General features: G+C 44.5%; 1 protein-coding gene across 1 annotated transcript in view; it reads right to left on the bottom strand.

Moving 5' to 3' along the window:
* The window catches only part of LOC109892937 (protein Aster-B-like), a 70,484-nt gene that overhangs the window by 38,577 nt on the left and 17,468 nt on the right, over nt 1–14,439 (bottom strand). The window contains exon 2 of the mRNA XM_031825948.1: nt 277–517. Coding sequence (XP_031681808.1) covers nt 277–517 — 241 coding nt within the window. The remainder of the gene's footprint in view (nt 1–276; nt 518–14,439) is intronic.

Genomic DNA, 14,439 nt, shown 5'->3' with positions numbered 1-14,439 from the left:
AGAGATGTCATGTGATGGCTATGTGTTTGTATCATACTTGCACCTGGGTCCAGACCAGGGCAGGATGGTTTCTCTAATTACCAAAGAAGTTAAACTAAGTTAGGGCAACAGGTCTGAGATAGAGGGAAACACTCCTGGAATGGGTGTGTTACCTTAAACCTTTGAATCAATTGAGCGTGTTACTACATACATTTTCTCCACCAATACACCATTGTGTTTTGGCCCATGAATGTGTGTTTCATCCAGTGTGTGTTTGGTCCAGGCACACATGCTCACCTTGGAGTTCTTGCCCCCGTGGCTGCGTGTGGTGGAGTGTACCGACTGACTGTAGGTGCGCTGCACCACCTGCTCTATGGTGGAGGGTGACTTGTCCTTGTCAGAGGAGGGGTCCGAGTGGCCCTTCTCCACCATGTTCTCACCACTGGGTTCCAGGCTCTGCTGGGGCGTGGGTGAGCGAGAGCGATGGCGCAGGACGGGCGAGCAAGTGGGCGTGCTCCGGTTCGAATTGCTAGCAGTGCTGTTGGGGAGAGAGAGAAGAAGTGAGTGAGAGAAAATGACTAAAATGACTGCTTAACCTCTGTGATACTCACAGCACTTATGGGCTGAATTCTTGAGATGCAAATGTGTACTCGACATGAATAATGTGCAATTGTTTTTATTTATTTCAATCTACAAGATCTTGGAAGTTGAGTTGTTTGACCATCAGACAATTTAAAGAAAGCAACAACCTCCCCAATTACAATATTTTGTTCACTTCCTCTAGTGTAAAAGATTGGTCTTTGATACTACAGAGCACATCGATGAGGCACCGTCTCTGTCCTTGACGAGAGAGGACAATTTTATCGACTAACTGATGTCATATCCAGACCACTAGAGAGTCTCTTCTCTCCAGGGCACTTATTCATAAAGTGTTTCAGAGTAGGACTGCTGATCAAGGATCAGTTTGCCTTTTAAATCATAATGAATAAGAGGGGAGACCTGATCCTAGATCAGCACTCGAAGATATTTTATGAACACGGTTCCAGACCTTCAGGTTTAGGGTCTGGCAGATTCAGTGTACTTCATTTGACATCAGGCAACTAAGGCTCTTTTGGCCATGTTGGTCTAGCTCAGTGAAGAGAACACTAACTTCCCTGCCCTAAACTCTCCCCTGGCCCATTTCACTAAGACTGAATTTGTCTTGCTAGGTGACCTAAACTGTGACATAAACCATCTGACCAAGTCCTAAAGCAATGGATTATTATCAGATTATTACCAATCCCACAAGGTATGACTTCAAACACGCAGAAAATGCTACTCTTCTTGATGTTATCCTCACAATAATAGTCTTGTGATTTCTGTAGTTTTACAGCCTGTGTCCGCAATGACTGCTCAGTGAAACGACCATTTGTCATAGACGCTTGCAAAAAAACGTGAATGAGCAAGCATTCCTTCATGAACTGGCCTCTGTAAAATGATATCGAATCAGCTTGATCCCCTCTGTCAAAGACACTTGGATCTTCTTCTTTGATATTTTCAGTGGCCCCATAAAGAAAATGATAAAAACAGGTTCATTAAAAACAGGTTCAGTCCCTGGTTCGACCGTGAGCTTGTAGAGTTACTCCAGCTGAAGAATTGCATTTGGCGAAAGGCTCGGCACATGCTGACTGGCTCTCGTTCAGGCAAATGAGAAATAAGTGCACTCAGGCTATATGGAAGGCCAAAGTTAGTTACTTTAAGAAGCAGTTCTCTCTCTGTAGGTCCAACCCCAAGAAGTTCTGGAAAATAGGTAAAGACCAGGAGAATAAACCCTCTTCCTCACAGCTGCCCATGTCCCTTAAAGTTGATGATGTGGTTGTTACTGACAAGAAGCACATGGCTGACCTCTTTAATCACCACCTCATTAAGTCAGGATTCCTATTTGACTCAACCATGCCTCCTTGTCTGTCCAACATTTCCTCATCTCGCAACCCTTCTAATGCGACTACTCCCGATGCTTCTCCCTCTTTTTCCCCTGCCCCGCTACAAAGTTTCTCCCTGCAGGAAGTTACTGAGTCCGAGGTGCTAAAGGAGCTCCTGAAACTTGACCCCAAAAAAACATCTGGTTCAGATGGTTTTAGACCCTTCCTTCTTTAAGGTTGATGCCCCTGTCATTGCTAAGCCTATCGCTGACCTTTTTATGCAGATGATACAGTCTTATACTCAGCTGGCCCCTCCCCGGATTTTGTGTTAAATGCTCATCCTCCACATACAACACCCGTATGCGACTGGAACGAGCTGCAACAACACTCAAACTGGACAGTTTTTATCTCAATCTCCTTATTCAAAGACTCAATCATGGACACTCTTATTGACAGTTGTGGCTGCTTTGCATGATGTATTGTTGTTCTTGTCCTTTGTGCTGTTGTCTGTGCACAATAATGTTTGTACCATATTTTGTGCTGCTACCATGTTGTTGTCATGTTTTTTTTAACCTTTATTTAACGAGGCAAGTCAGTTAAGAACACATTCTTATTTTCAATGACGGCCTGGGAACAGTGGGTTAACTGCCTGTTCAGGGGCAGAACGACAGATTTGTACCTTGTCAGCTCGGGGGTTTGAACTCACAACCTTCCGGTTACTAGTCCAACGCTCTAACCACTAGACTACCCTGCCGCCCCAGTTTTGCTGCCTTGCTATGTTGTTGTCTTAGGTCTCTTTTTATGTAGTGTTGTCTCTCTTGTCGTGATGTGTGTTTTGCCTTATATTTATGATTTTATTTATTTTTATTTTGAATCCCAGCCCCTGTCCCCACAGGAGGCATTTTGCCTTTTGGTAGGCTGTCATTGTAAATAAGAATTTGTTCTTAACTGACTTGCCTAATTAAATAAAGGTTAAATAAAAATGGTAAATACTTCACTAAACCCCCTCTTCATGGTTGCTGAGAGAACAGCTGCTCTGCTGCAGGGGTTGGCGCCTCATCTCACCCTCCCTCCTTCTCTGTCTCCATCCATCCCTCTCTCTCTCTCTCTCTCTCTCTCTCTCTCTCCATCCCTCTCTCTGTCTCCATCCCCCTCTCTCTGTCTCTATCCCTCTCTCTCTCTCTCTCTCCATCCCCCTCTCTCTCCATCCCTCTCTCTCTCTTTCCGTCTCCATCTCTCTCTCTCTCTTTCTGTCTCCATCCATCCATCCCTCTCTCTCTCTCTCGCTCTCTGTCTCCATCCATCCCTCTCTCTCTCCATCCATCTCTCTCTCTCTCCATCCCTCTCTCTCTCGCTCTCTCCACCCCTCTCTCTCTCTCTCTCCATCCCTCTCTCTCTCTCCATCCCTCTCTCTCTCTCTCCATCCCTCTCTCTCTCTGTCTCCATCCCTCTCTCCATCCCTCTCTCTCTCTCTCCATCCCCCTCTCTCTCCATCCCTCTCTCTCTCTCTCCATCCCTCTCTCTCGCTCTCTCCATCCCTCTCGCTCTCTCCATCCCTCTCTCTCTCTCCATCCCTCTCTCTCTCTCTCCATCCCTCTCTCTCTCTCTCTCCATCCCTCTCTCTCTCTCTCTCCATCCCTCTCCATCCCTCTCTCTCTCTCTCTCTCTCCATCCCTCCCTCTCTCTCCATCCCTCTCTCTCTCTCCATCCCTCTCTCTCTCTCCATCCCTCTCTCTCTCTCCATCCCTCTCTCTCTCTCCATCCCTCTCTCTCTCTCCATCCCTCTCTCTCTCTCTCTCCCTCTCTCTCCCTCTCTCTCTCTCTCCCTCTCTCTCTCTCTCTCCCTCTCTCTCCCTCTCTCTCTCTATCCCTCTCTCCCACACACACACACACACACACACACACACACACACACACACACACACACACACACACACACACACACACACACACACACACACACACACACACACACACACACACAGTAAGCTCCCATGCCACATTCCCCTGTGGAGTGTCCTGCCACCCCCTTTCACACACACTTTTTTAAAAAATCCCTCGTTCCTTCCCTCTCTCTCTCTTCCTCCACAGTTGCAGACTGTATTATTGAAGCAGTGTGTGTGTGTGTGTCAGGCAGAGAAAGCGAACAGATTCCAACAAACGAGAGAGGGAGGGCATAGGATACCCTCTCGGTATACTGTCTGGTACAATATGGAAGATTATATTGAAATTGAACTATTGAGACACATACTGTATAGCACACGCGCCTATCGAGAAAACAAGTTGCACGAGCCAAAGCAACCCTCTCTGATATCAGTGCACCAGTGTGTGTGTGCTAATAGCAAGTCAAGACCGTGAATATGTCTCAAACGGTACCCTGTTCCCTATATAAAGCACTACTTTGTACCAGAGCCCTGTGGGCGCTGGTCACAAGTATTGCACTATAAAGGGACTAGGGAGCCATTTGAAACCTACACTCATCTACCACTCTGTATCACACAGTAAAGCCATGACCACTGTGAACCACCAGAGTCCTCATCAATGCTCGACATTCACCAGTGTCACCATGTCCTATCATGTCTGTTATACCTTAATATCACGTCTTTACTGATACCCCCCGTCTTGTCTTGTGCGTCACCTTTGTAGCAGGGTGTTGCATCAGGGTGTTATCGTCTGTAAAAACAGACCTTAGAAACAACAACGTCCTGGCATCCATTAGTTTCCCATTAGACATTTCGCTCGGTGGCTTGACCGCATTCAGGGACACTTATCCACCGGTGTTGACCCTTCTTTTTCAAGACCTCTGCAATCTGCCCTGGCATGCTGTCAATTGGGCCACATCCTGACTGATGGCAGCCTATTCTTGCATAATCAATGCTTGGAGTTTGTCAGAATTTGTGGGTTGTTTGTTTGTCCACCCGCCTCTTGAGGATTGACCACAAGTTCTCAATGGGATTCAGGTCTGGGGAGTTTCCTGGCCATGGACCCAAAATATCAATGTTTTGTTCCCTGATCCACTCACTTACTCACCTTTGCCTTATGGCAAGGTGCTCCATCATGCTGGAAAAGGCATTGCTGGTCACCAAACTGTTCCTGGATGGTTGGGAGAAGTTGCTCTCAGAGGATGTGTTGGTACCATTCTTTATTCATGGCTGTGTTCTTAGGCCAAATTGTGAGTGAGCCCCACACATGAATGCTTTACTGTTGGCATGACACAGGACTGATGGTAGCGCTCACCTTGTCTTCTCCGGACAAGCTTTTTTCCATGCGCCCAAACAATCGGAAAGGGGATTCATCAGAGAAAATGACTTTACCCCAGTCCTCAGCAGTCCAATCCCTGTACCTTTTGCAGAATTTCAGTCTGTCCCTGATGTATTTTCTTGGAGATGTATGCAAATTGCCATCATTCAAACTGAGGCAGCAGACTGGGTGAAAATGTATATTTGTGTCATTCTCTTGGCCGTGACTGTACTTCAATTTCTGAGCTCTAAGTTCAAGTAGGCTACTTTCACACCCCTTGTAAAATTGCAGGTGTAACATGGAAACCAAAATGTAATTTGTCAAGTTATTTCATGACTAGATCATATTGTGAGGAAGCCACTAGGTTTGTCTGGGCTCTATAACGAGACCCGGCTGTAAATCAAGCAGACAACAATAGACGATCAACATTCATTCGCTAGAGATATTCGATCCAATGTGGATCCAGGCGTAACTGTCATCACGGCGTAATGAACGAGACACCGAAACATTCCTCTATCGCCATTTTTCCCAGCGTTTTAACGCCAGCTCTTTGCTACTTGACCGTCATTGGATCAGATGATGAGGTGTGAAAATATCACGGCGTAGTTTTTAAACAGCTCGACACCAAATGCGTATCCAACAGGTATTATCCATAATTACTGAACAATCACGTTGACAATATCGATTTAGGTTCTAAGTATCTACTGTAGGTAAGGTAACTCTTTCGGGTTAGAGAAGCACTAGATTTTGCAACCGCATGCATTCAGGGATTTGTGTGCCGATGAGAACAGCTTTCACCCCGTAGCATAAGGAGACACTTAATGTTATGTAGTTACACTGCATTTCTGAGATCTCCATAAAAAAAGCACACCCAATCCAGGATTCTCACAGGGTTCAAGTTCAATGTCTAATTTAACTGATTAATAAATGCAAGGGCCGGAAAGTAGTGTTTTATGTCACACAATTTTTGACAAATCCCGTCAAGACACCATGAGAAAGGGTTAAACATAAGTTTTAAATCAACATGTGAATTTGATTGAATATAGCTATGTTCCCCCCTTATATCTTAATTCAAGGACGTTAAGTCATTGATAATAATCAGCAAAAATGGTTATCAACAGCTGAAACAAGTTATCCAGCATAGGAAATCTTCACTGGTACCCTAGTAAATCGAAAGACACATATCCCCCACCCACATTGTTGCCTTGTGTCAAAGGTCAAATGACACGATCATTCACACAGGTCAAGCTACTCTGCATGAGGTCATAATCCTGGTCTTGAAAACAAGACCCCGTCACCACAGGTTACATTTATAATGACGGCACTGAAATGGTGGAAGGATGGTTTATGTTTTGGGTTAACAGAGTCATTATATATAGCTAAGTGTGATGGATCAATTGAGGCATACAAAGACAATGAGTTATCATTCTTAAAACATGTCAAAATGTAAAGGAAATGTGTCAAAACATGGTGATTTTCCATCCAATACATACTGACAAGCCTGGACGCATATGCCACTGATGCATAAATTGAGCTGATATCAATATGGGAAGAGATTCTCTCTCTCGTATATATAACAGTTGGCTATTCAAATTATTACCAAGCTACAGAATGGTAAAGCATTCACTTGGATTGATCTCTGGTGAAAACACATCGCCCCTAAAGTCAGACACTTAATCCCAAAGCGCCTGGGCATGCAGGCAAGACATGATTTTATCGTTTCCTCAATGAAACCCATATAGCTAATGTACGTTAGTATCTTCACCTTGCACTGTACAGTATACATGAGTAGGAGGGGGGCTAACATGGCTAATTAGCTCATGCTAGGCTAATGCTAATCAATGATGAAAGAGATTTTTTTTAATACATTTTTTTTGTCATTTTATCAGACACTCTTATTCAGAGAAACTTACAGTAGCGAATGCATATATTTGTATACTTTTTTTCATACTGGTCCCCTGTGGGAATCAAACCCAGAACCCTGGCATTTAAAGCGCCATGCTCTACAAGCTGAGCTACACGGGACTACCTTGTGTCTTGACGTGCAGGGAATGAAAAACCCACCGCCTCATTATTGCCTTGTCATTCCGCACCACGCACACACACACACACACACACACACACACACCACTTCCCAGCCCCACTCAGAGAGAAGAATAAACAATAGAATGACTGATCTGTATTAGCTGTAGCCTTTTGGTGTGGAATGATAAAGCAATAAAGAGACAGTGGGTTTTTCATTCCCAGCACGTCTACAGGCGAGGTAACCAGCCTCCTCCATCATTGGACGCCCCAATTAGTATTAGCCTAGATCAAGCTAAGTAGCCCCTTTAGCCCTCCTATTCATTTCTACTAGACATTGCAAGGTGAGGATGCTAACATGAATTCCCCCCCCAAGCAATGATAAGAACTAACCTGGCAGCCATGAAGGACTCAACCCGCCTGATCAACTTCCACCTGCTTCATTCATTAATTCACTCAGCGATCAGCACGAAGAGGAAGAGAGTAGCCCGAGGGGAGAGAGGGGATGGAGAGGGGGCAAACGCCTCCCGTTGCATCCCAGACAGAGGGGCCCGTGTGCGGGGTCTCGGTTAGACAGACGACAGCCTAGCCCTCCGATATCACTTGCAACCAGTGGAGCACACCCTAAATCAACACCGTCATGGCCACCCTCTGTCTGTCTCTCTCTCTCTTTTCCTCTCTCTCTGTAGAGTGATTCACAGACACATTCTTTGGCTGCTGCAAAGCCTCTTCCCTCTTCCTTCCTTTCTGTCTCTCTATCCTTCCTTGGCTTCCTGTACGCTCTTCCCGTTCTCCCTGCTTCCGTTACATGCCTTTTCCCTGCCTCCCTATCTCTCCCCCTCTCTTTCTCTATGATGTGAATGATGCTGAGGCTGGGGAGAGATGTCTGCCGATGCTAGCTGCTTTGCATAATGGCTTCTGTTTGTGCAGCGTGGCTTCCGGGGCCAGCCCCTCAATTATTCACGCTGTTCATGAATGGAGCCGTGCAGGCTGACGTCACTTAACCCTCGCTGTCAGCCCATCCCCCTCCCCTAAAACAAACACACACCCACAACAACCCCATCCCTATTCTCCTCTTATTGCCCTCTCCTCCTATCATCCCCCTTGGTCTGTCTTTCACACACGAATGCAAGAACACACACGCACGCATGTGCAAACACAGATCCAAACACACACACACAACCTTTCTCCTCTCCTTTCTCTCACACAGACATAGTTTTGCAACATTAACACCATCAGTTTGCCAATGAAGTCTATCACTGTTGTTATGAGACCAAGAAGGACACAATGATCCTTTGTGGAGGCTGATATACTATTTTTGATACAGAAATGCTTATTTGTGGAAAAGATTATATCAGGCCTCCAGGTTACTAGGCTTCGGTTTGCACAAGGACAGTGGAGGAAAAACAAATATTCTGTTCACTAAGTGCTCAGATATGCCTTAATGTTCAGATTTATCCCATGAGGCATGGGGTTAGGAAAGCTCCAACAGATTGTGTATCCAAGCACAGAGTCAGTATACATTAGAGGTCACATTGGAAATAGTACTAGTCCGTAATTAGGTATAGATAGAACCAATGATTTGGAATAGAACCGTAATTATCTGCAGCATCACACAGTTGAGAGGTCATACTGTATTCACTAGATACCAAATGGAAGAAAATGGACCAAAACACGTCCAGTTGCAAAACGTTTTGCTACGGTGTACACTAATAAATGGTTAACAGGGCACCGCTTAGCTTGTAATATCTTGGCACTGGGAAAGAGTGTGGGCCTAACCAATACGAGAACCACTTAAATCAGGTTTCCATTCAAGTGGTGGAAGGAAGAAAGGAAGGACACCTTTTCATGTTCAGAGGGTCACATCAGGATAACTGAAGACTGACTGTGCATTTGGAAATCCACAGAGAGAGAGAGAGAGAGAGAGAGAGAGAGGGGGCGGGTGGAGAGAGGGTTGGAGAAAGAGAGAGAGGTAAAGAGAGAGGGAGAGAGAGAGAGAGAGAGAGATAGTGCTAGAGGCAAAGAGAGAGAGAGAGAGATGAGGAGAAGGTTCTAGCCCCATGTGTCAGCCCTGAGGGGAATTGATGGGCATTGTGACATGACTCCTGCGTTTTCCCTTCCCTTCATCCCTCCTGGCCTCTATCCCCTCACCCTACAATCCTCCCCAGCCCAGAAGAAATTAAAGAAGGGGGGGGAGCCGGTACAAAGCAGGACAACAAACAAACAAGCCAGATAATCCGACTCTGAAATGAGACTGACAAGGTCTTCAGAAAGAGGAAGCTGTGACCTACAGCACATTCGGAAACTATTCAGACCCCTTAACTTTTTCCACATTTTCTTACGTTACAGCCTTATTCTAAAATATATTCAATATATTTTTTTCTCTCATCAATCTACACACAATACCCTAGAATAACAGGTTTTTAGAAATTTGTGCAAATTTATTAACAATAAAAACTGAAAAATACATTTACATATGTTTTCAGGCCCTTTACTCAGTACTATGTTGAAGCACCTTTAGCTGCGATTACAGCCTTGAGGCTTCTTGGGTATGACGATACAAGCTTGGCACACCTGTATTACAGCCTCGAGGCTTCTTGGGTATGACGATACAAGCTTGGCACACCTGTATTACAGCCTCGAGGCTTCTTGGGTATGACGATACAAGCTTGGCACACCTGTATTACAGCCTCGAGGCTTCTTGGGTATGACGATACAAGTTTGGCACACCCGTATTACAGCCTCGAGGCTTCTTGGGTATGACGATACAAGCTTGGCACACCCGTATTACAGCCTCGAGGCTTCTTGGGTATGACGATACAAGCTTGGCACACCTGTATTACAGCCTCGAGGCTTCTTGGGTATGACGATACAAGCTTGGCACACCCGTATTACAGCCTCGAGGCTTCTTGGGTATGACGATACAAGCTTGGCACACCTGTATTACAGCCTCGAGGCTTCTTGGGTATGACGATACAAGCTTGGCACACCCGTATTACAGCCTCGAGGCTTCTTGGGTATGATGCTACAAGCTTGGCACACCTGTATTTGGAGAGTTTCTTCCATTCTTCTCTGCAGATCCTCTCGAGCTCTGTTAGGTTGGATGGGAAGCGTCACTGCAAAGCTATTTTCATGTCTCTCCAGAGACATTAGTTCGGGTTGAAGTCCGGGCTCTGGCTGGGCCACTCAAGGACATTCAGAGACTTGTCCCAGTTTTGGAACAACAAGCAAGTGTTGGAACAGGGCCTATAGCCTCAGACACACCAAGGATACTGACTGACGAGAGGTACTTAGCACCTCTGCCCAGAGTTTTGGCAGTAAACTTTTTGTTGTTCACAAAGCACAGATCAACTGCCAAACAGCCTTGTTAAAATACTCCAGACCACAAGGTGGCAGTAGCTTTCTTAAGGTATGTTTGGCTTGTGCTTGTTGTAGACATCGACGGGGCTGTAGTGGAGCTGGTCGAGAGTTAAGTTCCTTGGTGTCCACATTACCAACAAACTAACATGGTCCAAACACACCAAGAAAGTTGGGAAGAAGGCACGACAACACCTTCTCCCCCCCAGGAGACTGAAAAGATTTGGCATGGATCCCTAGATCCTCAAAACGTTACACAGCTGCACCATCGAGAGCATCCTGATCAGTGGCATCACTGCCTGGTATGCCAACTGCTCGGCATCTGACCATAAGGTGCCACAGAGGGTAGTGCGTACGGACGGCCCAGTACATCACTGGGGCCAAGCTTCCTGACATCCAGGACCTATATACTAGGCGGTGTCAGAGGACGACCCAAACAACTGTCAAAGAGTCCAGCCACCCAAGTCATAGACTGTTTACTCTGCTACCGCATGGCACGCAGTACCAGAGGGCCAAGTCTAAGTCCAAAAGGTCCTTATCAGATTCTACCCCCAAGCCATATGATTGTGTTAAACAGTGTTAAACAAATCAAAATATATTTAACCATTAACAGGGGTGCCTTGTTAAAAGTTAATTTGTAGAATTTCTTTCCATCTTAATGTGTTTGAGCCAATCACTTGTGCTGTGACAAGGTAGGGGTGGTATACAGAAGATAGCCCAACTTGGTAAAAGATCAAATTCATATTATGGCAAGAATAGCTCAAATAAGCAAAGAGAAATGACAGTTCATCATTACTTTAAGACATGAAGGTCAGTTTCTTAAAGTGCAGTCGCAAAAACAATCAAGCGCTATGATGAAACTGGCTGGAGTGCTGCATCAGATTACCTGGCCTCCACAATCACCCGATCTAACCCAATTGATATGGTTTGGGATGACCGCAGAGTGAAGGAAAAGCAGCCAACAAGTACTCAGCATATGTGGGAATGCCTTCAAGGCTGTTGAAAAGCATTACAGGTGAAGCTGGTTGAGAGAAAAAAAATGTGTATAGACAATTGATTCAATCTTTTTCCTTTTTAACATAAAACAACCAATGCATTAAACACAAATACACAGGAAGATGTTTTCCTGTTCAATTATATGCTATTTGATGTCCATGATATTCTTTTATGTGCCCTCAAGAAAACACAAGAATCATTCCCATATATCTTTTGGGAGTGTGTATTATTTTTCTCCAGCCTCTTTTCCAACATGATTTCATCCATGTTTTGTCAACATATTCATCCACTCCATGAACACTGGCTCACTAAAGCTTTTCCAATGTTTCAGGACCAGCCTTGACACTGACACAATACCTAAACATAATATTTGTAATTCTGTCAAGTGAATCCCTCTTATTTCAGACTTGTCACTCCACGGACAATCTTGGTGACCTTGGTAAATGGAATCCAAGGCTGTCTCCCATGGTTCACAACTGGGCATTCCCACACATTCTCACAGTCAACACACATCGGTCCTGTGACAAACCCATCCTCTGTAACTTTAGGGGAGTGAAATACAATCGATGAGGAACTTTCAATTGTATACCTTTACCCTTGGCTTCTCTGACATTTTGCCCAATATTTGAAATAATATACAACCACGTCTTTTTATCTCCTTTCACATTGTAAATCCCCTTGCCAGACAATTCTCAAGTTCACACAGGTGTCATTATGAACCTTTTTGTAACATAAAGAAGCTGATTGTACAGAGCTTGGTAGTGAAAATATACCTTCTACAACATTGTTGCCTTTTGACATAACGGCACCACCTAGTGTTGACACACAGCTTTCAATTTGCATATATCTCCATACCTCATGATCACAAAGTTGATACTTACTCCCAATTTCTTCAAGTGACACACATACCTAATTATTGTGCAGGTCTCCCAGAGTATGAACCCCTTCTCTTCTCCATTGTCCCCACATTATTGACTGTTTCCTAATAGAAATAGAAGGATTATAACATACAGAAGCATATATTTGTCTATGTGGAGACTCTGGTCCATGTACTGACAACCATACTGCCATATAATGGCCATATAATGGCCTTAAACTAAGATTTAATAACCTCCACTGTGTTTTGTTTGACTTTTTTTGGAGTACTGGAAGCACATTGATATCCACTATCTTATCTAACTCTGGTGTCGATAGAATCCCCAGATACTTCATACGTTTAAGTTAAGCCATTTAGCCTCATATCCGGAAATAACAGAAAATATCTCCACAGTTTTAAAAAATGTAAAAAAAATAAAAATTGGCAACAGAATGTCATCAGCATAAGAACAATTGATGTTCCTCTCCCCCATTATATACTCCCTGAATCTCTGGGTTAACCTTTATAGAGATAGCCAAAGGTTACATCAGTATCAGAGGCATCAGAGAAGAAAGAGGGTCCCCCTGTTTTGATTGAAAGATCATTGCATTAGACTCTACAGCTTCCCTCGGACCTGAATACAGGACTTGTGCTGACCCAAATTATTTCGACTGGTCAATTGTTTGGTCGATAGGCTGTTGGTCGACTGAGATTTTTTTTTATGGCACATGAGACATCTGTCTTCGAGACTAATCCATTGCGGAGACAGCGGGATGGTACAGTCTAAGAAGAAGGGGAGTGTGGCTGCACAATGCACGTCTCTCTCCAGAATGCACTCTCTCCTGACAATTTGTGCACTTTCATTGCTTCATAACTGCATTGTGTGAAATGTTTGCGTTTTGTTGTTAGTGTCTGTCAATTCCCCATTACATATATCACCAGTAGTGAATCTACAATGTTTGTTTGGTTACGGTAATGTCTGTTAACGCATTCAACATATTACTATTCCAGTCTTTTATCGTTCTCACTGTCGGAGTGGACACGTTGCTTGCAGAGCGCACAACCTATGCTACACTTGTGAGAAACTCGTTTTGGTTCATTTCATTCCATTTAAAAGTTTGTAAATTTCTTCATTGACTTTTGTTTAGAGCTCTCCTGTCCATGTTGAGTACAGACGCACACCTGATTACGGATAGAAGTAGGCCTATAGGCTACCTGGCCTACGCGCAAATGTAGGCATAGTGTATAAATGTGCCCATTTGGGGATCTTTTTATTTATTTATCCTTTATTTTACCAGGTAAGATGACTGGGAACACGTTCTCATTTGCAGCAACGACCTGGGGAATAGTTACAGGGGAGAGGAGGGGATTGTAAACTGGGGATTATTAGGTGACCGTGATGGTTTGCTATGCCAGATTGGGAATTTCGCCAGGACACCGAGGTTAACACCCGTACTCTTACAATAAGTGCCATGGGATCTTTAATGACCTCAGAGAGTCAGGACACCCGTTTAACATCCCATCCGAAAGATGGCACCCTACACAGGGCAGCGTCCCCAATCACTGCCCTGGGGCATTGGGACATTTGTTTTAGACCAGAGGAAAGAGTGCCTCCTTACTGGCCCTCCAACACCACTTCCAGCAGAATCTGGTCTCCCATCCAGGAACTGACCAGGACCAACCCTGCTTAGCTTCAGAAGCAAGCCAGCAGCGGTTTGCAGGGTGGTATGCTGCTGGTGATCGTATTTCTGATTGGGTTAATGCACCACCACTAATGTGCTGTGGAACTTCTCAAAGTAAAATGTTCTTCCCCTCAAACAGCAAGCAAATTAACTCTGTTTTTTTTACATCCATTAAGAATGACAATAACTCCTACATGAATTTGAAAAATCTTTCCAGCTCTCTCCCTTTCGATAACCACTCAGAGGGAAATGGAAAAATGCCATGCTCTGATCCAGTGTAAACGTCATAAAATAGATTGACCTGATTACTTCTTATTCCTTGCGCAAATAGTCTCCGGCTATCTCTGTCTGAGCTGACTAGTGCAGGAAACTGAGGGCCCAGAATATTTTATACAATTTTGCAAGG

The sequence above is a fragment of the Oncorhynchus kisutch genome, linkage group LG6, assembly GCF_002021735.2.
Source record: "Oncorhynchus kisutch isolate 150728-3 linkage group LG6, Okis_V2, whole genome shotgun sequence".
Lineage (NCBI taxonomy): Eukaryota > Metazoa > Chordata > Actinopteri > Salmoniformes > Salmonidae > Oncorhynchus > Oncorhynchus kisutch.
Note: the sequence above shows the minus strand (reverse complement) of the source record. Positions and strands in the feature narration are given on the sequence as shown.